This window comes from Heptranchias perlo, chromosome 35, assembly GCF_035084215.1.
Source record: "Heptranchias perlo isolate sHepPer1 chromosome 35, sHepPer1.hap1, whole genome shotgun sequence".
In the NCBI taxonomy this organism is placed as follows: domain Eukaryota; kingdom Metazoa; phylum Chordata; class Chondrichthyes; order Hexanchiformes; family Hexanchidae; genus Heptranchias; species Heptranchias perlo.
In genome coordinates this window covers 10,094,939-10,121,100 of record NC_090359.1, presented here as the reverse complement: position 1 = coordinate 10,121,100, position 26,162 = coordinate 10,094,939, and the positions used below count along the sequence as shown (strand labels likewise).

Below are 26,162 nucleotides of genomic sequence, written 5' to 3'. Positions count from 1 at the left end.
ATTCGGCCCATCGCCTCTGTGCTCTCTCTCTGACAGAGCTCTCTCCTCAGTCCCATTCCCCGGCCCTTTCCCCATTCGGCCCATCGCCTCTGTGCTCTCTCTCTGACAGAGCTCTCTCCTCAGTCCCATTCCCAGACCCTTTCCCCATTCGGCCCATCGCCCCTGTGCCCTCTCTCTGACAGAGCTCTCTCCTCAGTCCCATTCCCCGGCCCTTTCCCCATTCGGCCCATCGCCCCTGTGCACTCTCTCTGACAGAGCTCTCTCCTCAGCCCCATTCCCTGGCCCTTTCCCCAGATCAGTATTATTTGCAAATATTTCTCCAATTCCCCATTAAAAGCTACTCTGGATTCTGCATTTCCTACCGTTTCTGTTTCTGAGTAAAAATAAATTCTCCTAATCCCTCCCTTCATTCTTTTGGTGATGATCCTAAAAGCCCTTTAGTTACGGACATGGCAACCAATGGCAACAGTCTCTCCCTCTTTATTGTATCAAAGCCCCTCAGAATGTTGAAGCCCTCGATCAGAACGTCTCTGAACTTTCTCTGTTCTGATGAAAAGAGCCCCAGTTTCTCTAGTCTCTGCTCCTGACGAGAGCCTCTCTTGGACATCCTATCCGGGGCCTTGACATCCTTCCTAAAGTAAGGCCCCAAAACTAGGCCCAATTTTCAAACTGTGGTCGAACCAATGATTTGTAGAGATTTGGAATTCCCTCTCTGCTTTTGTGCTCAGTGCCTCTATTTGTAAAACCAAGGTCCTAATTTGTTTTGACAGTTTAATCATTGTGTCCTCCCACTGAAAGATCTCTGGGGGTGAAGTTGGACCTTGTTTTCTGGGTGGAAAATGGGTGCGAAGGGGTCCAATTTAGCGGGAGAACCACCAGTGCCTGGACACTGGTGCCATCTTGGTTCGGGTGCCGTAGAGGCACCTCTGGGCGGCCACCTAAAGCAGGCGTTAGGCCCTTGCACTAATAAGTGGCTCCATATTAAGCGGCCACATCGTTGATGGCCAATATTCACTCCCCCACCAATTTCCAATCTCCTTCCCCCACTCCCGAACACAACCCTTGGCCAGCGTCCCGGCCCCCCTCCGCCCCCTGATCAGAGAGTTGGGGGTTCACAGTTCGCTGGGATCCCCCTCCCATTACCCCCTCCCCCCCCATTGTCCCCCACCTCAAGGATCCCCCTTCCCCCCTCCCCCCCCGCCATGATCTATTATTTAAGAAAGGTGAGCGAGAAACCAGGAAATGATAGGCCTGTTAGTCTAATATCTGCTGTGGGGAAGTTATTGGAATCTATAATAAGGACAGCGTGACTGAGCACTGAGAGAAATTTGAGCTGATTAGAGAGAGACAACATGGCTTTGTAAAGGGTAGCTCATATCTAATGAACCTAACTGAATTTTTTGAGGAAGTAACTGAGGTAGTAGACAGGGGAATGTCTATGGATGTGGGTTATATGGACTTCCAGAAGGCATTTGATAAGATTCCACATAAGAGACTGTTAGCTGAAATTAAAATTCATGGAATTGAAGGCAAATAATTGACCTGGTTAGGGGATTGGTTCGGCAGTCGAAGACAGAGTGTAGGGATAATGGGTATGTACTAGAATTGGAAGAAAGTAACTCGTGGTGTCCCACAAGGATCTGTGCTAGGGCCTCAAATATTCACTATTTTATTAATGACTTGGATAACACAATAGAGAGCCATACATCCAAGTTTGCCGATGACACAAAGATTGGTGGCATAGTAATTAGTGTAGAGGGAAGCTTAAAATTACAAAGACATTGATTGATTAAGTGAGTGGGCAAAACTGTGGCAGATGGATTTCAATGCAGTAAAATGTGAGGTCATCCACTTTGGACCAAGAAAGGATCGATCCGAGTATTTTTAAAAAGGTGAAAAGCTGGGAACAGTGGAGGTTCAAAGTGATTTAGGGGTCCATGTCCACAGGTCACTAAAATGTAGCGGTCAGGTACAAAAAATAATCAAAAAGGCTAATGGAATGTTAGCCTTTAAAACTGGAGGGCTAGAATATAAAGGGGAGCAAGTTTTGCTACAGCTATAAAAGCCCTGGTTAGACCACATCTGGAGTACTGTGTGCGGTTCTGGACACTGCACCTTAGAAAGGATATAATGGCCTTGGAAGGAGTGCAGTGCAGATTCACCAGAATATTACCATGGCTCCAAGGGTTAAATTATGAGGAGAGATTACATACATTAGGCTTGTATTCCCGGGAATATAGAAGGTTAAAGGGTGATGTGATTGAGGGTTTTAGGATTTTGAAAAGAATTGATGGGGTGGATAGAGAGAAACTTTTTCTGCTGGTGGGGGAGTCCAGGACAAGGGGACAGAACATTAAAATCAGAGCCAGGCCATTCAGGAGAGAAGTTAGAAACACTTCTTCTAGGATAGTGAAGTGTGGAGCTCTCTCTCATTAAAAAGCAGTATGTGCTAGCTCAATCAGTAATTTTAAATCTGAGATCGATAGATTTTTGCTCGCCATGAGTATTAAGGGATTATGGAGCCAAGGCGGGTGGATGGAGTTAGGATACAGATCAGTCATGATTTCACTGAATGACGGAACAGGCTCGAGGGACTGAATAGTCTCCTCCTGTTGCTATATTTTCTAGTCTCTCCATGCAACTCAAGTCCAGCATTCCTGGTTCCATTCCAGTAAATCTCCTCTGCACCCTCTCTAAGGCCTTGACATCCTTTCTGAAGTGTGGAACTCAGAATTGATCATAATATGCCAGCTCGGGCCTAACCTGTGATTCATAAAGGTTTAGCATAACTTACTTGCTTTTGTATGCTATGCCTTTGTTTATAAAGCCAAGGATCCTGTATGCTTTTTTAACAGCCTTCTCAACTTGTCCTGCCACCTTCAAGGATTTGTGCACATATACCCCCAGGTATCTCTGTTCCTGCACCCCTTCTAAAATTCTATCATTTACTTTATATTGTCTCTCCTCATTCTTCCCACAAAAATGCATCGCTTCTCACTTCTCTGATAAATTGCCTCTGCCATGTGTTTACCCATTTCACCAGTCTGTCTATGTCCTCCTGAAGTCTGTTACTATCCTCCTCACTTTTTGCTACATTTCCGAGTTTCGTGTCATCTGCAAACTGAAATTATGCCCTGTAAATACAAGTCCAGGTCATTCATATAGATCAAAAAGAGCAGCGGTCCTAATACTGACCCCTGGGGAACACCACTGTATACTGCCCTCCAATCTGGAAAACAACCGTTCACCACTATTCTCTGCTTCTGTCTCTTAGCCAATTTCTTACCCTTTAATCCCATGGACTTCAATTTTGCTAACAAGTCTACTCTGTGCTACTTTGTCCATCACCTTTTTGAAAGTCCGGATATACCACATCAACCGCACTACCCTCATCAACCCTCTCCGGTACTTCATCAAAGAGCTCAATCTACTCAACTCAAACACGATTTGACTTTAACAAATCTGCGCTGGCTATCATTTATTAACCCACATTTTTCCAAGTGACAATTAATTTTGTCTCGGAATATTGTCTCGAAAAGTTTCCCCACCACCATTGTTCGGCTGACTGGCCTGTAGTTATCGGGTTTAACTTTCTCCCCTTTTTTAAACAGGCGTGTGACATTTGCAATCCTCCAGCACCACTCCCCTATCCAAGGAGGATTGAAAGATTGTGGCTAGAGCCTCAGCTATTTCCACCCTTACATCCCTCAGCATCCGAGGATGCATCCCATCCAGACCAGGTGACTTTTCTACTTTCAGCACTGCCAACCTTTAAAGTACCTCCTCTTCATCTATTTTTATCCTATCCAATTTCTGTATTACCTCCTCCTTTACTGTGACATTGGCAGCATCCTCCTCTTTAGAGAAGACAGACGCAAAGTGATCATTTCGTACCTCAGCCATGCCCTTTGCCTCCACAAGAGGATCTACTTTTTGGCCCCTAATCAGCCCCACCTTTCCTTTGACTACGCTTTTAGTATTTATATGTTTATAAAAGACTTTTGAGTTCCCTTGTATGTTGCCAACTAATCTATTCTCTTTGCCCCTCCAATGGCCTTTTTCAGTTCTCCTTTTCAGTTCTCCGTTTCCGTTAACCTCATGGCCCGGCATATTCCTCACTCTACCATTACCAACAAGCCAGGGGATCAACCCTGGTTCAATGATGAGTGTAGGAGAGCATGCCAGGAGCAGCACCAGGCGTAACTAAAAATGAGGTGCCAACCTGGTGAAGCTACAACTCAGGACTACATGCATGCTAAACAGCGGAAGCAACATGATATAGACAGAGCTAAGCGATTCCACAACCAACGGATCAGATCAAAGCTCTGCAGTCCTGCCACATCCAGTCGTGAAAGTTATTTAATTGTCCACAACCAAACGGGAGGTGGAGGCTCCGTAAATATCCCCATCCTCAATGATGGCGGAGTCCAGCACGTGAGTGCAAAAGACAAGGCTGAAGTGTTTTGCAACCATCTTCAGCCAGAAGTGGATGATCCATCACGGCCTCCTCCCGATTTCCTCACCATCACAGAAGCCAGTCTTCAGCCAATTCGATTCACTCCACGTGATATCAAGAAACGGCTGAGTGCACTGGATACAGCAAAGGCTATCGGCCCCGACAGCATCCCGGCTGCAGTGCTAAAGATTTGTGCTCCAGAACTAGCCGCGCCCCTAGCCAAACTGTTCCAGTACAGCTACAACACTGGCATCTACCCAACAATGTGGAAAACTGCCCAGGTATGTCCTGTCCACAAAAGCAGGACAAATCCAATCCAGCCAATTACCGCCCCATCAGCCTACTCTCAATCATCAGCAAAGTGATGGAAGGTGTCATCAATAGTGCTATCAAGCGGCACTTACTCACCAATAACCTACTCACCGATGCTCAGTTTGGGTTCCGCCAGGACCACTCAGCTCCAGACCTCATTACAGCCTTGGTCTAAACATGGACAAAAGAGCTGAATTCCAGAGGTGAGGTGAGAGTGACTGCCCTTGACATCATTTGATCGAGTGTGGCACCAAGGAGCTCAAGTAAAATTGAAGTCAATGGGAATCAGGAGGAAAACTCTCGAGTGGCTGGAGTCATATCTAGCACAAAGGAAGATGGTAGTGGTTGTTGGAGGCCAATCATCTCAGCCCCAGGACATTGCTGCAGGAGTTCCTCAGGGCAGTGTCCTAGGCCCAACAATCTTCAGCAGCTTCATCAATGACCTTCCCTCCATCATAAGGTCAGAAATGAGGATGTTCGCTGATGATTGCACAATGTTCAGTTCCATTCGCAGCCACTCAGATAATGAAGCAGTCCGTGCCCACATGCAGCAAGACCTGGACAACATCCAGGCTTGGGCTGATAACTGGCAAGTAACATTCACGCTAGACAAGTACCAGGCAATGACCATCTCCAACAAGAGAGAGTCTAACCACCTCCCCTTGACATTCAACGGCATTATCATCACCGAATCCCCCACCATCAACATCCTGGGGGTCACCATTGACCAGAAACTTAACTGGACCAGCCATATAAATACTGTCTACAAGAGCAGATCAGAGGCTGGGTATTCTGCAGCAAGTGACTTGCCTGATTCCCCAAAGCCTTTCCACCATCTACAAGGCACAAGTCAGGAATGTGATGGAATACTCTCCACTTGCCTGGATGAGTGCAGCTCCAACAACACTCAAGAAGCTCGACACCATTCAGGACAAAGCAGCCCGCTTGATTGGCATCCCATCCACCACCCTAAACATTCACTCCCTTTACCACCGGCGCACTGTGGCTGCAATGTGTACCATCCACAGGATGCACTGCAGCAACTCGCCAAGGCTTCTTCGACAGCACCTCCCAAACTCACGAACTCTACCACCTAGAAGGACAAGAGCAGCAGGCACATGGGAACAACACCACCTGCACGTTCCCCTCCAAATCACACACCATCCCGACTTGGAAATATATCGCCGTTCCTTCATCGTCGCTGGGTCAAAATCCTGGAACTCCCTTCCTAACAACACTGTGGGGGAACCTTCACCACAAGGACTGCAGCAGTTCAAGAAGGCGGCTCACCACCACCTTCTCAAGGGCAATTAGGGATGGGCAATAAATGCCGGCCTTGCCAGCGACACCCACATCCCATGAATGAATAAAAAAAACATCTCATCTGAAAGTCGTTACCTCTGACAGTGCAGCACTCCCTCAGTACTGCACTGGAGTATCAGACTCGATTCCGTGCTCATGACTCTGGAGTGGGACTTAAACCCATGACCTTTTGACTCAGAGATGATAGTGATAACTCTGAGCTGAGGCTGGCACCAAAAATTCGGAAAGAACCGAGGAGTCCTCGGTTTTAGATCTTGCGGATAATGAGCACGACGACAAGATGATGACCCTTGATTTAAATGCAATGCAGATTCATAGAGCGGGGGGGGCGGGGAAGAAGAATGTACAGGATATCGAGGTAAGAGGAAGAAGAGATGAATAGCTGTAAATATATTGATGAAAGGCTACAATGCAGAGAGAGACAGAGATAGAGAAGGAGGTCGAAATAGAGACCGTGGCAGTGGTAGATAGACGACACAACAGAATGGTCTTCTCTTTATAAGGCAATAGGCTCCTGCTAGCATCCTCTCATTGGTTTGTTTGAAAATCTGTGTGTGTGAGAGTGCATGTGAGTGAGTGAGTGAGTGTGCGTCGACCAAGTGTCACTGGAATTCTTAACTTTGTGTTGTACGACCCGACAGGACGTGTGAGAGTGAAACCGTTGGGAGTGTGGAAATACCGGGGGATAAATTCCTCTTGCGCAGTGGCACAAACCGAGTGATAGTGAATCGGCCGCCCGTTTCACGCCATGCCCGTTTCACGCCCCGCCATTGAAATCAAAAGGTAAACCAGCTGGAGTGTAAAATGGCGGCCGATTCTCTCTCGCCCGTTCTGCGCCACTGCTGCGCCGAATTTATACCTCACCATGCCGGGGGAGTCTACGGGGTGATATCTGACCTGCCGCCAGTCCCACAGAATTGGCATTGCAGATCGAGCGCCCGTTGTAGACACCGCCCGACACCCCTCAGGTGGTGAAGACAAAATCTACAACGGTGGGGGGGAAATTCCACTTCTTTGCTCCTCTGCACACAGTTCTTCATCCATTTATTTAATGAAATCAAACATCGCAGGCTGACGAGTGCAGGATCGAAATGTCTACCCCATAATCATTGGTCTAATTAAAGTGATATTATATTCTCACGGTACGATGAACTCTCACCTGTTCCTCTTGACTAGTGATCACCACAAGATGGGATTTGTTCCCACTGCAATACTTCGCACTCTCAGTCCAATTTCGTCGTTCAGTTGAAAAAAAGTAACAACTTCCATTAAAAAACTTCCATTCCTTCGGACAAAGGATCTCATCACACTCTGTAAGACAACAGATTTTGTTGGCATATTTCACCAGAGATAGAGAAATAATTGGATTATATAGAGGGATGGATAGAGAGAGAAATAGATGGGCAGATAGAAACACAAACAGAGAGATGAATAAAGAGACAAATTGATGGATTGCTAGTTGGATAGATAAAAGGATAATGAGAGAGACAGAGAATGGATACATAGAGGGTAAAATTAAACCAGGGCGGGGGGTGCGACTGACGGGAGCGGATTGACCGCCCGTTATACACACGCCCGATTTCCCTTCTGTGGACTTCAATAGGGGGCGGGCGGCCAATCCTCTACGGCCTGTTTATCTGCACAAACTGAAGTTTAATTTCACCTCCGAGGGTGGAACTAAACACCTTGGGACATTTTACTACATTAAAGGTGTTTTTAAATGCAAGTTGTTGTTGCTGTAAGTAGATAAATAGATAGATATAAAGATAGATAGGTAAGTAGATATACAGATAGATAGACAGACAGACCAGATATAGATAGACAGACACATACAGATAGACAGATAGATATACAGATAAATAAATAACCAAATGGATGGATGAGTGTGTTTATATGGATCATGGAATGAATCGGTGGGGACATGGATGAGTGGGTGGTTATGTGAATAGGTGGACGGATGAATAGATTCCTGAAATATGAATAATTATTATACATACCCGGAGCACGATTCTGATCACAAAACCTTATCCAAAGTTGTGTATATTTTTCCTGGAGGTGTGTAAAATTGTGGTTCAGGTTCTCCAGGGTCGTAAATGTCGTCTCAAGTTCCTTGCGGGTGAAATATCCTTAAAATAAGAGAAACTCTTTACAATGTGAAAAGGACAACACACAATTAATGTGAAATAAACAAGTAACCTGGATAAACTATAAAACACAGCTGGTGATATATTGTTTCACTGCTTCTGAAATCCTTTGAAATTATATAACATCCCAGACATTGAGAGGCATTTGTGGATTTCAATAATACGATAGCAACAGTTGGAAAATGTTTTTGGGAAAAACTGTATCTCGAGACTTTACATTGCTTCCAACCTGCTTTTTGGGACACTGTAATGAAGATGATAATCTGCATTTAACCCCCGCTCTACCTGATTAGGAACGATTGTTGAGGAAATTTATTCCATATTAAATCTGAAGTGTATCAGTCTGGGTCGTATTTCACAGGGAAACCGTCTGGATCGAATGTATGCTGCAGCTGAGCTAGGAGTGTTTGATGGGACAGTGTAGAGGGAGCTTTACTCTGTATCTAACCCGTGCTGTACCTGCCCTGGGAATGTTTGATGGGACAGTGTAGAGGGAGCGTTACTCTGTATCTAACCCGTGCTGTACCTGCCCTGGGAGTGTTTGATGGGACAGTGTAGAGGGAGCTTTACTCTGTATCTAACCCGTGCTGTATCTGCCCCTGGGAGTGTTTGATGGGACAGTGTAGAGGGAGCTTTACTCTGTATCTAACCCTGTACCTGCCCTGGGAGTGTTTGATGGGACAGTATAGAGGAAGCTTTACTCTGTATCTAACCCGTGCTGTACCTGCTCTGGGAGTGTTTGATGGGACAGTGTAGAGGGAGCTTTACTCTGTATCTAACCCTGTACCTGCTCTGGGAGTGTTTGATGGGACAGTGTAGAGGGAGCTTTACTCTGTATCTAACCCGTGCTGTACCTGCTCTGGGAGTGTTTGATGGGACAGTGGAGAGGGAGCTTTACTCTGTATCTAACCCGTGCTGTACATTTCCTGGGAGTGTTTGGATGGGACAGAGACAGCTCTAATGATCCCTCCTCCCCCTGCTGGGTCGCCAACGTGAACCAGGACGAATTAGGTATAAGTGATGAAGAGAAAAATAATAAAATCAATTTTACTGACCAGTTGTTATTTGACAAACAATTGCTGCAATTAGAACAAAGCAGATGACCAGAAGGACTATCGCCGGCACCTTCCAGGAGGCAGGTTTCTTGGTATCTAAAATGAGAAATGATTTGGCGAATGAAAAAATGGAACAAAAGCACTGGAATGTACACGGCTCTGGGCTGATCATTTAAATCAAAGGAGTTTGGAAAACTTTCAAGAGCAAAAAAATAATTAGCAACAAATTTAATTAATTGGTGACGCATATCACAAAACATTTATATAAAAGAGGAAGGGAGCTCTGAATTGATCATTTTAAGGCCATGAATCAGGAAATGTTTTGTCCCGTGTGGAGAGACAGGGAATTTGATGAAGGGCAGTTGAAGTATTTGTGTGTGAGGAGTTTATGTTTTTCGGGAATGCCGGGGATACTGGGCTTGTTCTGTTTGGAAAGTAAATCCCAGGGGGTAATTTTAACTTTTAGCGATGGTGTAAAACGGGTGATATCATATCCACCGCCCATTATACTCCCGCCCATTTTACATCATCGCTGAAATTTAAAATGACCCCCCAGACTTCGAGATATTGAGGGACATTTTCAATTTGCCCCTCGGGGGGTAAATCTGAAATCGGTGGAAATGGAAATCGGGAGGTTTCTATAATTGGTGCCGATTCACAATCCCAGTTTTATGCTCGGGCAGCAAGTTAAAAAGAGGCGATTTTAACCCACCCCACCCGGCGTAGTTCATCTTCTGTCCTCTCTGCTTAACCTCTTTACCTGCCTCAGTCACCTTCTCCCCTTCCCAGTTCACCGTAATGGGCCACAATTCACTGTAGCCAGCGAACAAACGGCACCCATCGTTCGTTAGACTTGCCTGTGCCCGTTCAGTTTCCATGAGCTTTTGAACAGCAAGTTGCTGTAAGTGAGAGAGCCAAACAGCACGCGCCCTCTACAGGGCATCTGGGATCTCTGTGAACGGGACAAGCAACTGTGTATCTCCTTCATCAATCAAATTGAAGCATCGTTAATGAACAGTCCAGAGTCTGAACCAGGAAATGTAAGTTAGAATAGTGAATTCAATGTCAAATCAGGTACAGAAAGTGAAATCAAGAGAGGGAAATGAAAGAATGAATTAAGAGAGAGAAAAAAAGAGACAAAGAAAAATTAAAACAAAAAGTTTTAATTTAACTTTTTTTGAAAAAATCTCCAACAATTACAAGCTGAAGGACTGAGACTCCACACTGGTGAAAGTTAATTTTCAGTGCCAGAGAGATTGTTCGGCAGTAATTAAGATTTATCACGCCATTAAAATCGGTACTTAGACTGAAATGGACAAGCCCTAACTTTCTGTGGTGAGTTTAGTTCCTCTCACCCACACAAATACAGGAACTTCACGCTGTTCAATGTATTTGAACGGTGAGTCAGACAGCGAGATGCTGTTTCGCGAAGTCAACGGTGGAGCGGCGCATCTCGGACAGCAACTTCCCGATTTTCCCATTTCACCACGCATCTGCCCCTCGCCTGAAGTTGCCGTGCGATTTATGGATGAGTGATGGAAGGTGTCGTCGACAGTGCTATCAAGCGGCACTTACTCACCAATAACCTGCTCACCGATACTCAGTTTGGGTTCCGCCAGGACCACTCGGCTCCAGACCTCATTACAGCCTTGGTCCAAACATAGACAAAAGAGCTGAATTCCAGAGGTGAGGTGAGAGTGACTGCCCTTGACATCAAGGCAGCGTTTGACCGAGTGTGGCACCAAGGAGCCCTAGTAAAATTGATGTCAATGGGAATCGGAGGAAAAATCTCCAATGCCTGGAGTCATACCAAGCACAAAAGAAGATGGCAGTGGTTGTTGGAGGCCAATCAGCCCCAGGACTTCGCTGCAGGAATTCTTCAGGGCAGTGTCCTAGGCCCAACCATCTTCAGCTGCTTCATCAATGACCTTCCCTCCATCATAAGGTCAGAAATGGGGATGTTCGCTGATGATTACAGTGTTCAGTTCCATTCGCAACCCGATGGATAAAGAAGCAGTCTGAGCCCGCATGCAGCAAGACCTGGACAACATACATGCTTCGGCTGATAAGTGGCAAATAACATTCGCGCCAGACAAGTGCCAGGCAATGACCATCTCCAACAAGAGAGGGTCCAACCACCTCCCCTTGACATTCAACGGCATTACCATCGCCGAATCCCCCACCATCAACATCCTGGGGGTCACCATTGACCAGAAACTTAACTGGACCAGCCATATAAATACTGTGGCTCCAAGAGCAGGTCAGAGGCTGGGTATTCTGTGGTGAGTGACTCACCTCCTGACTCCCCAAAGCCTTTCCACCATCTACAAAGCACAAGTCAGGAGTGTGATGGAATACTCTCCACTTGCCTGGATGAGTGCAGCTCCAACAATACTCAAGAAGCTCGACACAATCCAGGACAAAGCAGCCCGCTTGATTGGCACCCCATACACCACCTTAAACATTCACTCCCTCCACCACCGGCGCACAATGGCTGCAGTGTGGACCATTCACAGGATGCACTGCAGCAACTCGCCAAGGCTTCTTCGACAGCACCTCCCAAACCCACAACCTCTACCACCTAGAAGGACAAGGGCAGCAGGCACATGGGAACATCACCAACTGCACGTTCCCCTCCAAGTCACACACCATCCCGACTTGGAAATATATCGCCGTTCCTTCATCGTCGCTGGGTCAAAATCCTGGAACTCCCTACCTAACAGCACTGTGGGAGAACCTTCACCACACGGACTGTAGCAGTTCAAGAAGGCGGCTCACCACCACCTTCTCAAGGGCAATTAGGGATGGGTAATAAATGCTGGCCTTGCCAGCGACGCCCTCATCCCATGAACGAATAAAAAAAATGCATAAATAATGGTGAGCGTCATTAGCCTCACCTTTATTTGGGCAGTAATTCTGGACCATTACCTTTCTATTGCAATTTCTCAAAAGCCAAGTTCACACTCTCCCTTGTCTGGTTCATCTTCCCAGCTGTGCATATCATATTCTCACTCATCTGGCTTATCTTCACATCTGTCTACTACACCACCTCATTCATCTAGATCTGCTTCTCACCCACCAAGGAATATTGTCACTTTCCGAGTTCATCTCATATCTCGGTTATTTTCTCTCTTGTAATAGTCGCCCTTCAGGGATGTCCCGTGCGCCCTCTCCCCTCTCCAGTGCATATTCTCTCTTGTCTAGTTCACCTTCTGAACATTTATGCCTCACCTTCTCATCTATCGAATTCACCTCATCACCAGTTCAGATTCCAGACTCTCAAATTCACCTTCTCACTTGTGTAGTTCAACATCTCACCTGTATAGGCCTCCTCCTCCCTCGTCTATTTCACCTTCACGTGTCTATTTCTTCACCTTCTCAATTTACTAATTCAATATCTGACGTGTAGTCCAGACTGATTTGTGGGCAGGGTCCTTCTGTGAAACGATTGTTTTTTTACGACAATCTGGACGCTTTCCTGGCTATTTGTTCTGGGCCTGTTGCACAAATTCCCAGATTGATTGAATTGAATTTAAACATTTTGTCCTGGTGAGATTTCAGTTCCTGGTCTCTCGGTTGCTAGCTCAGAACCACAACCACTGGGCTCCCGTTTACCTTCTCAACTGCCCTGTTCACCATCGCACTCGTCTTCTTCACCTTCTCACCTGCTAATTCACCTTTTTACTGTCCAGTTTATCTGCTCACCTGAACAGTTCACATACTCACCTGTTAATTCACCTTCTCACCTGCTTAGTTCATCATTTCACCAGCCTATTCAATCTTATCTCTTGTCCAGTTCACCTTCTTACCTGGCTCGTTCACTTTCTGACTTGCCTTGTTCAACTTCTCATTCTCCAGTTGACTTTATAACTGGTTCCTTGGGCTTACAAGTTAACTGGATGACGACACAGATCCAGTCACTCAGCCATTTTCTCCCACCTCCACCAAATCTAGAGATTTCAGGTAAGACTGTGGATTGGGTGGAGCGATTCCCGTATCCAGGATCACTGATCCACGAGTCATGTTGAAGCATCCCAGAAATATTACATAGAATTTACAAAACAGAAACTGGCCATTTGGTCCAACTGGTCTGTGCTGGTGTTTATGCTCCACACGACCCCCTCTCACACCCTATTTCATCTAACCTTATCAGCACGTCCTTCTATTCCTTTCTCCCTCATGTATTTATCTAGCTTCCACTTAAATGCATCCATGCTATTCGCCTCAACTATCCCATGTGGTGGTAAGTTCCACATTCTAACCACTTTCTGGGTAAAGAAGTTTCTCCTGAATTCTTTGCTGGATTTATTAGACACTATCTTATATTTACGGCCCCCACAAGTGGAAACATCTTCTCTACGACCATCCTATCAAACCCCTTCATAATTATAAAGACCTCGATTAGATCAAATACGATGCAGAACTGCTCTGATGCGCCAGGTGATGGTGGACATGGTCAAGAAAATATGGTCATCGCATCTTCCGCTTCCAACAAAGCTTGGCCTGTATCAAATCTGCATCACACCAGTTCTCCTGTATACATCAGAGACTTGAACCGTTTCACAAGCACACCAGGCAAACATTGATGCAGTGGGCCAGTGGCATAATCAGTGGTGTGACCATGTCACAAATAGTCAGGTCAGTAATATGACCTTCCCTCGGTGTCATAAGGCATTAATCGCTGTTTGGCACATGTCCAGGTTTGACGGCACACGACACCTCGAGGACACTCAGCCTGTTGTATAAAGACCCGGAAAGGCCCCCCCTGGAAGAAGCACTTGGTTCTCATCGGTCACAGTTTTCCTCAGGTCCCAGAATATGGGGATCTTCTCCGCCATGAGGAGAGCCACAGACCGTGATAGGTGGAGTTGAATGATTTAGCAAGCAATGACCCGAGGAGCCTTCTGCAATCGTCATCATGTTCACCATCTACATTAGTCTCGTTCACCATCTCAGCTGTCTCGTTCGCCTATTCACCTGTATTTTTCAGTGTCACATCAGACAGGGCTTTAACTGGTCGATTAGCGGGCAGCAGCATTTTTGTTTTTATTTGCCAGGGGGATGGGCACCAGGATGTAGAACTGGAAAGGAGAAACAAGGTGCACAAAGGATTGGGAGCGACAGATCGCACTAGGTTAAGAAATAGTACAGTATTAGATAGGATCAGACTAAGAGAGAATACAACAAGGTCTAAGATAGGTTTGCAGTGCATGTGTGTAAACACACCACAAGGTTGGTGAGCTACAGGCACAAATAGCCACGTGGGAATATGATGTTGTGACGATAACAGAGACCTGGTTCAATAAAGGGCAGGATTGGGTACTAAATACTCCGGGATACAAAGTGTTCAGGAAAGAAAGGAGGGGAGTGGCAGTATTCATTAAGGAGAATATTGCAGTGCTGGAGAGAGAGGATGTCCTGGAGGGGTCAAGGACAGAATCTATTTGGTTAGAGTTAAGAAACAGCAGAGGTGCCATTACACTACTGGGTGTATTCTATAGGCCACCAACTTGCGGGAAGGATATAGAGAAGCAAATTTGCAGGGAAATTACAGAGGTGGAAGAGCCATAGAGTAGTGATAATGGGGGACTTCAATTATCCTAATATAGACTGGGATAGTAACATTGTGAAGGGCAAAGAAGGGGGGAAAATTTCTGAAGTGCGTTAAGGAGAACTTTCTTGATCAGTAAACTTCCGGCCCAACGAGGAAGGAGGCATTGCTGGATCTGGTTTTGGGGAATGAGTTGGGTCAAGTGGAGCAAGTGTCGGTAGGGGAACAGTGATCATAGTATCATAATGTTTAGATTATCAATCGAAAAGGACAAGGAGCAATCTAGAGTAAAAATACTCAATTGGAGAAGGGCCAATTTCAGTGGTTTGAGAACGGATCTGGCCCGGGTAAATTGGAATCAAAGATTGGCAGGCAAAACTGTAATTGAACAGTGGGCAGCCTTTAAAGAGCAGATGGTTCAGGTACTTTCCCACGAGGGGGAAAAGGTAAGGCAATTAAAGTCAGAGCTCCCTGGATGACGAAAGAGAGAGAGAGAGAAAGATGAAGCAGAAAAAGGGGGAGTATGACAGATGTCAGGTTGATAATACAAGTGAGAACCAGGCTGAATATAGAAAGTTCCTTTTTCACTTCCCCTCTGAAATAAGAGGGACAAAGAGAAGTATGAGAATAGACTGGCAACTAACATAAAAGGGAATCCAAAAGTCTTCTATAGGCATATAAATAGTAAACACGTCGTCAGAGGAGGGCTGGGGCCGATTAGGGACCAAAAAGGAGACCTACTTATGGAGGCAGAGGGCATGGCTGAGGTACTAAGTAAGTACTTTGCATTTGTCTTTACCAAAGAAGAAGATGCTGCCAAAGTCTCAGCAAAAGAGGAGGTAGTTGAGATATTGGATGGGCTAAAAATTGATCAAGAGGAGATGCTGGAAAGGCTAGCTGTACTTAAAGTCGATAAGTCACCCAGTCCAGATGGGATGCATCCTCGGTTGCTGAGGAAAGTAAGGGTGGAAACTGCAGAGGTTCTGGCCATAATCTTCCAATCATCCTTAGATATGGAATGGTGCCACAGGACTGGAGATTTGCAAAGGATAAACCCAGCAACTACAGGCCAGTCAGTTTAAGCTCGGTGGTGGGGAAACTTTTAGAAGCGATAATCTGGCACAAAATTAACAGTCACTTGGACAAGTGTGGATTAATTAAGGCAAATCGTGTTTAACTAACTTGATTGAGTTTTTTGATGAGGTAACAGAGAGGGTCGATGAGGGCAATGCGGTTGATGTGGTGTATATGGACTTCCAAAAGGCGTTTGATAAAGTGCCGCATAATGGGCTTGTCAGCAAAGTTGACGACCATGGAATCAAAGTGGCGATGGCAGCATGGATATGAAATTGGCTAAGTGACAGGAAACAGATAGTAGTGGTGAACGGTTGTTTTTCAGACTGGAGGAAGGTGCACAGCTGTGTTCACCAGGGGTCGGTACTACGACCACTGCTTTTCTTGATATATATTAATGACTTGGACTTGGGTGTACAGGGCACAATTTCAAAATTTGCAGATGACACAAAACTTGGAAGGGTAGTAACCAGTGAGGAGGATAGTGATAGACTTCAAGAGGATATAGACAGGCTGGTGGAATGGGCGGACACGTGGCAGATGAAATTTAACGCAGAGAAGTGCAAAGTGATACATTTTGGTAGGAAGAACGAGGAGAGGCAATATAAACTAAAGGGTACAATTCTAAAGAGGGTGCAGGAACAGAGAGACCTGGGTGTATATGTGCACAAATCGCTGAAGGTGGCAGGGCACGTTGAGAAAGTGGTTAAAAAACCATAGGGGATCCTAGGCTCTATAAATAGAGGCATAGAGAACAAAAGCAAGGAAGTAATGATGAACCTTTATAAAGCACAGGTTCAGCCACATCTGGAGTTTTGTGTCCCATTCTGAGCACCGGACCTGAGGAAGGATGTGACGGCCTGAGTGAGGGTGCAGAAAAGATTTACCACAATGGTTCCAGAGATGAAACACGGGGAAAAAAAAAAACGGGAAACCTCAGCCGGCCCGGATATGTAAAGGACTGACAGATTGATTGCTCTTTCTCAATTCTGTGGGCGGTGGTGCATGGCCGTTCTTAGTTGGTGGAGCGATTTGACTGGTTAATTCCGATAACGAACGAGACTCCTCCATGCTAAATAGTTACTTGACCCTCGAGCAGCTGTGGATGCTGAGTCAATGAACATAGTCAAGGCTGAGATGGATAGATTTTTGGACTCTAGGGGATCAGGCAGGAACGTGAGTTGAGGTCGAAGATCAGCCATGATCTGATTGAACGGCGGAGCAGGCTCGAGGGGCTGTATGGCTTTTTAAAAATTCGTTCATGGCATGTGGGCGTCGCTGGCAAGGCCAGGATTTAACGGCCAACCCTAATTGCCCTTGAGGAGGTGGTGGTGAGCCACCTTCTTGAACCGCTGCAGTCCGTGTGGTGAAGGTTCTCCCACAGCGCTGTTAGGGAGGGAGTTCCAGGATTTTGACCCAGCGACGATGAAGGTACGGCGATATATTTCCAAGTCGGGATGGTGTGTGACTTGGAGGGGAACATGCAGGTGGTGTTGTTCCCATGTGCGTGCTGCCCTTGTCCTTCTAAGTGGTAGAGGTCGCGGGTTTGGGAGGTGCTGTCGAAGAAGCCTTGGCAAGTAGCTGCAGTACATCCTGTGGATGGTACACACTGCAGCCACGGTGCGCTGGTGGTGAAGGGAGTGAATGTTTAGGGTGGTGGATGGAGTGCCAATCAAGCGGGCTGCTTTGTCCTGGATGGTGTCGAGCTTCTTGAGTGTTGTTGGAGCTGCACTCATCCAGGCAAGCGGAGAGTATTCCATCACACACCTTGTAGATGGTGGAAAAGCTTTGGGGAGTCAGGAGGTGAGTCACTCGCCGCAGAATACCCAGTCTCCGGCCTGCTCTTGTAGCCACAGTATTTATGTGGCTGGTCCAGTTAAGTTTCTGGTCAATGGTGACCCCCAGCTTACTCCAGCTCTTATTTCTTATGTTTCTATGTGGGACTTCAGTTACATGAATAGACTGGAGGAGCTGGGTTTGTACTCCTTATAGCAGTGAAGGTTGAGAGGAGATTTGATGGAGGTGTTCGAAATCATCAGGGGTCTAGACAGTGTCGGTAGAGAAAAGCTGTTTCCATTGGCAGAATGGTTGAGAACCACAGGACACAGATTTAAGGTAATTGGCAAAAGAACCAAAAGCGACATTAGGAAAAGCATTTTTACCCAGCGATTGGTTATGATCTGGAATGCACTGCCTGAATGGGTGGTGGAGGCGGATTCAATCATGGCTTTCAAAAGGGAATTGGATAAGTACTTGAAGGAAAAAAAATTGCAGGGCCACGGGGAAAGGGCGGTGGAATGGGGCTATCTGGATTGCTCTTGCAGAGAGCCAGCACGGGCTCGACAGGCCGAATGGCCTCCTTCTGTGTTGTAACTATTCTATGATTCTATTTGCAAATTAGGATTCTTTTCTAAACCAGTTGTGAAATAATGAGCAGTTGGTAAGCAAATTATAGAACGTTTATAGTAAATGTGCTGCAACTTCCCTTTGTTCTCCTGTGTCCCAGGAAACTTCTGTTTTAAACCATGAACATACAATTAAATCAGGAAGTCACTGCAGCCCACAAGAGAGTGAGGGGAAACACCGATTGCCGCAAGTTCCTGGTTCTTTACAAAATTAACGTCCAAAACAAGATCGTCACCAAGATAAGGTTCACTTCAGTCACAAAAGGCTGTGGCTACTGTTCCTGGCAGTGAATGATACCGAGGCTCAGGATGATACCGGGGTTTAGAGGGTTAAATTATGACGACAGGTTGTATCAACTAGGCTTGTATTCCCTGGAGTATAGAAGATTGAGGGGTGATCAGATCGAGGTGTTTAAAATATTAAGAGGATTTGATAGGGTAGATACGGAGGAATTATTTACTCTGATGGGGGAAATCAAGAACAAGGAGACAATCTTAAAATTAGAGCTAGGCAATTCAGGAGTGAAATCAGGAAGCACCTTTTAACACAAAGGGTGGTAGAAATCTGGAACTCTCTCCCCCAAAAGGCTGTTGATGCTCGGACAAACGGGGATTTTAAGACTGACATTTTTGTTAGGTAAGGGTATCAAGGCACATGGATCAAAGGCAGGTAAATGGAGTGGAGGTGCAGATCAGCCATGATCCAATTGAATGGCGGAGCAGGCTCGAGGGACTGAATGGCCGACTCCTGTTTCCAATGTTCCCGTGTTCTTTTGTTCCAGTGCCGAAATTAACAAAGGTCATGGTGAACTGCAACAGGACAGCAATGCAGGGACAGCAATGTCTCAGTGAGAATAATCACTGCTTGAAATATAGTGCCAGATTGAGTTACTATTTACACACAAACATATATATTTAAAATACTTAAAATACCCCACCACCCAAAAACCCTCCTTTACCCTCAGCTCAATCAGATCTGAACATTGTTTTACTGACATCGGTGATGTTTCTGGTCGCTGGCCCGAGCGGTCATTCTTCTTGTAGGAGCCAGTCAGTGAGCGTTGTCTGAATATTTAAGCCTGAGGGAATCCCGTCCAATGCAGCTCCCATTAGGGCCTCTCACCCACTGTTTCCTGCCAGAGTAACTGGATGGCAAACCCGCAGCTCCAATCCTCGCTCACCCTCCTCCCTAAATCGAGAGCCCTCCGATCCTTAATATTTCGCTGTCAGGACCGTGTCCCGGATCAGCAAACTCTGAGGAGAACAGGCTTCCGACCTGGAACCTCCGTGGCCCTTTGTGACTTCAGTGCCACTCCGAAACTCTCAAGAATCTCAGAGATAAACTGGCACGAGTTCAAAAGGTGAGAATAAAATGGGACATTCCTGTCCGCAGAGCATCACAGTGAAACTAAAATAACAGCCTGGTCACATTAAAGCTACGTTACTATTTACTGAACAGGTGGGTCAGGTACCTGCATTACTGGGAGAAGGTGCTGGGAGTTGTTGCTTCAGAGAAGATTGAGAGAACCTCAGTTCTGCATAAGTGATATCAGCTTCCATTCCGCCGATCAGCCTGCAGCATCTGTGAAGCTGTATTGTTGAGGGGCGGTGTGATAGTGAACAGTGTCAGACAGGATGGGACGTTAGTCAGAGGCGGGTTTCACTATTTCTCCTTTTCTCTCCTATGCTGAAGATGTGACGGGTTTTTGAAGGTTTTACAAGTGTCTCGAACATCTGTTGCAGCAGAGACCAGTTTTGTTTCATTGAAATGTAACAGAACACGGTTATAATTATTAGATATTACTTCATTATAAACATCATGGGGGTAGAAATTCACTCGAGCGGTGGCTCAAAACCAGCGGTTCCAGGCCCCGCCCCACGTACAGTTCCATCGGCCACGATTTTAACCCCCAGCCCCCGATATTAACCCCCACCACGGCTGACCACCCCCCCGACATAAACTACCCCACCTACCCCCTCGATATTAACCCCCACCCACCGATATTAAACCCCCGCCTGCCCCCCCGATATTAAACCCCTGCCACAGCCTCTTCCCCCGATATTAACGCCCCCACCTCCACCCTCGATATTAACCCCCACCCCCCGATAATAAACCCCCGCCTGCCCCCCCCCGATATTAAACCCCTGCCACGGCCTCAACCCCCCAATATTACGCCCCCACCTCCCCCCTCGATATTAACACCCCCACGTCCCCCCTCGATATTAACCCCAAACGCCTCCCCCCCATCCAGAGCCACCCACGCCCCGAAACCCCCCCGCCCCCGTCACGACGGTGGGGGAGGGGGGATTAAAAATGAAATAACAGGGAACGTGACCCCACCCCACTGCGTGCGCGCCTGTCATCGGTTTCACAGTGGTGGGTTTTGTGGCGTCCGATTAGCCCAACATGGAGAGGTGAGAAACCTCATTATGCCTCTATTTATACATGAGGAGTACAGAAGCAACAAAGTCATGATGAATCTTTATAAAACACTGCTTCGACCACAACTGGAGTATTGTGTCCAATTCTGGGCACCGCACTTTAGCAAAGGTGTGAAGGCCTTCGAGAGGGTGCAGAAAAGATTTACTGGAATGGTTCCAGGGATGAGGGTCTTCTGTTATGTGGATAGACTGGAGAAGCTGGGGTTGTTCTCCTTGGAACAGAGATGGTTGAGAGGAGATTTGATAGAAGTGTTCAAAATCATGAAAAGTTTAGATAAAGAGAAATTGTTCCCATTGGCGGAAGGGTCGAGACCAGTGCACACAGATATCAGGTGATTGGCAAAAGAACCAAAGGCGACATGAGGAAAATCTTTTTTTTAATGCAGCGAGTGATTATGATCTGGAATGCACTGCCTGAAAGGGTGTTGGAAGCAAATTCAATCGTGGCTTTCAAAAAGGAATTGGATAAATACTTGAAGGTAAAAAAAACTGCAGGGCTACGGGGAAAGAGCGGGGGAATGGGACTAACTGGATTGCTCTTACAAAGACCCGGCACTGGCTCGATGGGCCAAATTGCCTCCTCTGCGCTGTAACCATTCTATCATTCTGTGATTCTATGAGGTGTCATCAAATCATAGAAAGGTTACAGCACGGAAGGAGGCCGTTCAGCCCATTGATTCCACGCCGGCTCTATGCAAGAGCAATCCAGCTAGTCCCACTCCCCCGCCCTATCCCCGTAGCCCTGAATTTTTTTTTCCTTTCAAGTACTTATCCAGTTCCTTTTTGAAGGCCATGATTGAATCTGCCTCCACCACCGCCTCGGGCAGTGCAGTCCAGATCCTAATCACTCGCTGTGTAAAAAAGCTTTTCCTCATGTCACCTTTGGATCTTTTGCCAATCACCTTAAATCTATGTCCTCTGGTTCTTGACCCTTCTGCCATTGGCAACAGTTTCTCTGTATCTACTCTGTCTAAACTGTTCATGATTTTGAATACCTCGATCAAATCTCCTCTCAACCTTCTCTGTTCCAAGGAGCACCAGCTTCTCCAGTCTATCCAAGTAACTAAAGTCCCTCATCCCTGGAATCATTCCAGTAAATCTCTTCTGCACCCTCTCTAAGGCCTTCACATCTTTCCTAAAGTGCGGTGCCCAGAACTGGACACAATACTCCAGTTGTGGCTGAACCAGTGTTTTATAAAAGGTTCATCATGACTTCCTTGTTTTTGTACTCTATGCCTCTACTTACAAAGCACAGGATCCCGTATGCTTTTTTAACCGCTTTCTCAACTGGCCCTGCCACCTTCAACAATTTTTGCACATAAACCCCCAGATCCCTCTGTTCCTGTACCCCTTTTAGAATTGTGCCCTCTAGTTTATACTGCCTCTCCTCGTTCTTCCTACCGAAATGTATCACTTCGCATTTTTCCACGTTAAATTTCATCTGCCACGTGTCCGCCCACGCCACTAGCCTGTCGATATCCTCTTGAAGTCTATCACTATCCTCCTCACTGTTCACTACCCTTCAAAGTTTAGTGGTAGAGGTGGGTGTTGTCAGTTTACGTGAAGAATCGGCATTGTGTTTTCGGTTGATGTCACCGAGGGGCAGCATATGGATGAGAAACAGGAGGGGGCCAAGGATAGATCTTTGGGGGACTCCAGAGGTAATGGTTCGGGAGTGGGAAGAGAAGCCACTGCAGGCGATTCTCTGGCTATGACTGGATAGATAGGAATGGAACCAGAAAATGGCAGTCCCACCCAGCTAGACAATGGAGGAGAGGCATTGGAGGAGGATGGTGTGGTCAACCGTGTCAAAGGCTGCAGACAGGTCGAGAAGGATGAGTAGGGATAGTTCACCATGGTCACACTCACATAGGATGTCATTTGTGACTTTGTGAGGGCCGTTTCAGTGCTGCGGCAGGAGTGGAAACCTGATTGGAGGGGTTTAAACATAGTAACAGGAGTAGGCCATTCAGCCCCTCAAGCCTGTTCCAGCATTCAATTAGATCATGGCTGACCTGTATCTTAACTCCATCTACCAGGCAATGACCATCTCCAACAAGAGAGAGTCTAACCACTTCCCCTTGACATTCAACGGCATTACCATCGCCGAATCCCCCACCATCAACATCCTGGGGGTCACCATTGACCAGGCACTTAACTGGACCAGCCATATAAATACCATGGCTACAAGAGCAGGTCAGAGGCTGGGTATTCTGCGGCGAGTGACTCACCTCCTGACTCCCGAAAGCCTTTCCACCATCTACAAGGCACAAGTCAGGAGTGTGATGGAATACTCTCCACTTGCCTGGACGAGTGCAGCTCCAACAACACTCAAGAAGCTCGACACCAATACAGGACAAAGCAGCCCGCTTGATTGGCACCCCATCCACCACCCTAAACATTCACTCCCTTCACCGCCGGCGCATGTGGCTGCAGTGTGTACCATCCACAGGATGCACTGAAGCAACTCGCCAAGGCTTCTTCGACAGCACCTCCCAAACCCGCGACCTCTACCACCTAGAAGGACAAGAGCAGCAGGCACATGGGAACACCACCACCTGCATGTTCCCCTCCAAGTCACACACCATCCCGACTTGGAAATATATCGCCGTTCCTTCATCATCGCTGGGTCAAAATCCTGGAACTCCCTTCCTAACAGCACTGTGGGAGAACCTTCACCACACGGATTGCAGCGGTTTAAGAAGGCGGCTCACCACCACCTTCTCAAGGGCAATTCAGGATGGGCAATAAATGCCGGCCTCGCCAGGCATTTATTGCCCATCCCTTGAACGAATAAAAAAAAACACGCATCAGTTCCATAATCCTTAATATTCTTTCCTAACAAAAATCTATCACTCTCAGTTTTGACATTTTCAATTGACCCCCAGCCTCAACAGCTTTTTGGGGGAGAGATTTCCCAATTTCCACTGCCCTTTATGTGAAGAAATGCTTTCTGACATCAGCCCTAAATGGCCTAGCTCTAATTTAAAGGTTATGCCCCCTTGTTTTGGACTCCCCGCCTGCCCCGCTCCCCTCCAGAGGAAATAGTTTCTCTCTATCTACCCCATCAACTCCTTTGATCATCATAAACACCTCAATTAGATCACCCCATAATCTTCTATACTGAAGAGAATACAGGCCTAATCTATATAACCTGTCCTCAATATTAACCCTTTTCGGTCCGGTATCATTCTGGTGAATCTGCACTGCACCCCCTCCAAGGTCAATACATCCTTCCTGAGGTGCACTGCCCAGAGCTGAATGCAGTCCTCCAGATGGGGTCCAACCATAGCACTCGACAGCTATAACATAACTTCCAACCCTTTGAATTCCAGCCCTCTTGAGATAAAGGCAAACATTTAAATTATTTGTAATACCTGTCCGCAAGATTTTCGTGATGTTCGTACTTGGATCCCTAAATCTCTCTGTCAATCCAGTTCCGAGCTTCTCACCATTCAGATAATACTCTGATCTATCTTTCTTAGGGCCAAAATTGATGACCCTGCACTTTCCCACGTTGAACTCCATCTGCCACTGTTTTGCCCACTCACTTAATCTATCAATACCCTTTTGCAACTTTCTGTTCCCATCTGCACTATTTAGTGCGACCTAACTTAGTGTCGTCAGCAAACTTAGACATACGGCTCTCTATTCCTTCATCCAAGTCATTTATAAATACAATGAAAAGCTGCGGCCCCAGTACAGATCCCTGGGTGACAGCACTAGTCACATCTTGACAATTTGAGCACATACTCATTATCCCTACTCTGTCTGCTACCTCCTGACCAATTCCCTGTCCAAGCCAATGAGTTGCCACCAATCCCACGCGCTCTCACTTTAGTTAACTTTCTCTTATGTGGAACCTTGTCGAATGCCTTCTGGAAGTCTATTTAAATATCAACAGAGACTCCTTCATCTACCACTTTTGTTACCGCCTCATAAAACTCAATTCAGTTCATTAAACATGACTTACCCTTCACAAATCCATGCTGGCTCTCTCTGATCAGTTCATATTTGTTCAAATGCTCAGTCACTCTGTCCCTAACAAGAGATTCTAGTAACTTCCCCACTACTGACATTAGACTAATAGGTCTGTAACTTCCTAGTTTATTTCCCCTACCCTTAAACAATGGAGTTATATTGGCAATTTTCCAATCCAAGGGAACAATTCCTGAATCAAGAGAGTTTTGGAAGATCTTGAAGCATCAACAATTTCCTCACCTACACTGGGATGGAAACCATCGGGTCCTGGGGTTGTGGGAGAGATGGGCACAGATAACAGAAAAGATGGAGAGAGAGTCTGTGTGTTTAATGGAATTGGTGGAGAGAGAGTCTGTGTGTTTAATGGAATTGGTGGAGAGAGAGTCTGTGTGTATAATGGAATTGGTGGAGAGAGAGTCTGTGTGTATAATGGAATTGGTGGAGAGAGAGTCTGTGTGTATAATGGAATTGGTGGAGAGAGAGAGTCTGTGTGTATAATGGAATTGGTGGAGAGAGAGTCTGTGTGTATAATGGAATTGGTGGAGAGAGAGAGTCTGTGTGTATAATGGAATTGGTGGAGAGAGAGTCTGTGTGTATAATGGAATTGGTGGAGAGAGAGTCTGTGTGTGTAATGGAATTGGTGGAGAGAGAGTCTGTGTGTATAATGGAATTGGTGGAGAGAGAGTCTGTGTGTATAATGGAATTGGTGGAGAGAGAGAGAGAGAGAGTCTGTGTGTTTAATGGAATTGGTGGAGAGAGAGTCTGTGTGTGTTTAATGGAATTGGTGGAGAGAGAGTCTGTGTGTATAATGGAATTGGTGGAGAGAGAGTCTGTGTGTATAATGGAATTGGTGGAGAGAGAGTCTGTGTGTATAATGGAATTGGTGGAGAGAGAGAGTCTGTGTGTATAATGGAATTGGTGGAGAGAGAGTCTGTGTGTATAATGGAATTGGTGGAGAGAGAGTCTGTGTGTACAATGGAATTGGTGGAGAGAGAGTCTGTGTGTATAATGGAATTGTTGTAGAGAGAGAGAGTCTGTGTGTATAATGGAATTGGTGGAGAGAGAGTCTGTGTGTATAATGGAATTGGTGGAGAGAGAGAGTCTGTGTGTATAATGGAATTGGTGGAGAGAGAGTCTGTGTGTAATGGAATTGGTGGAGAGAGAGAGTCTGTGTGTATAATGGAATTGGTGGAGAGAGAGTCTGTGTGTATAATGGAATTGGTGGAGAGAGAGTCTGTGTGTATAATGGAATTGGTGGAGAGAGAGTCTGTGTGTATAATGGAATTGGTGGAGAGAGAGTCTGTGTGTGTAATGGAATTGGTGGAGAGAGAGTCTGTGTGTATAATGGAATTGGTGGAGAGAGAGTCTGTGTGTATAATGGAATTGGTGAAGAGAGAGTCTGTGTGTATAATGGAATTG

At 46.2% G+C, this 26,162-nt stretch overlaps 1 protein-coding gene across 2 annotated transcripts in view; it reads right to left on the bottom strand.

The window, feature by feature from the left end:
- The window catches only part of LOC137302346 (CD209 antigen-like protein E), a 79,397-nt gene that overhangs the window by 43,325 nt on the left and 9,910 nt on the right, over nt 1-26,162 (bottom strand). For both annotated transcript variants that reach the window (XR_010958438.1, XM_067971983.1), the window contains exons 3-6: nt 19,793-20,054; nt 9,291-9,386; nt 8,089-8,217; nt 7,251-7,402 (exon numbers count right to left, since the gene is read on the bottom strand). Coding sequence is in view for 1 of the 2 variants with exons in the window: in XM_067971983.1 (XP_067828084.1) it covers nt 7,251-7,402; nt 8,089-8,217; nt 9,291-9,386; nt 19,793-19,880 (465 nt within the window). In the remaining variant the exon portion in view is untranslated. The remainder of the gene's footprint in view (nt 1-7,250; nt 7,403-8,088; nt 8,218-9,290; nt 9,387-19,792; nt 20,055-26,162) is intronic.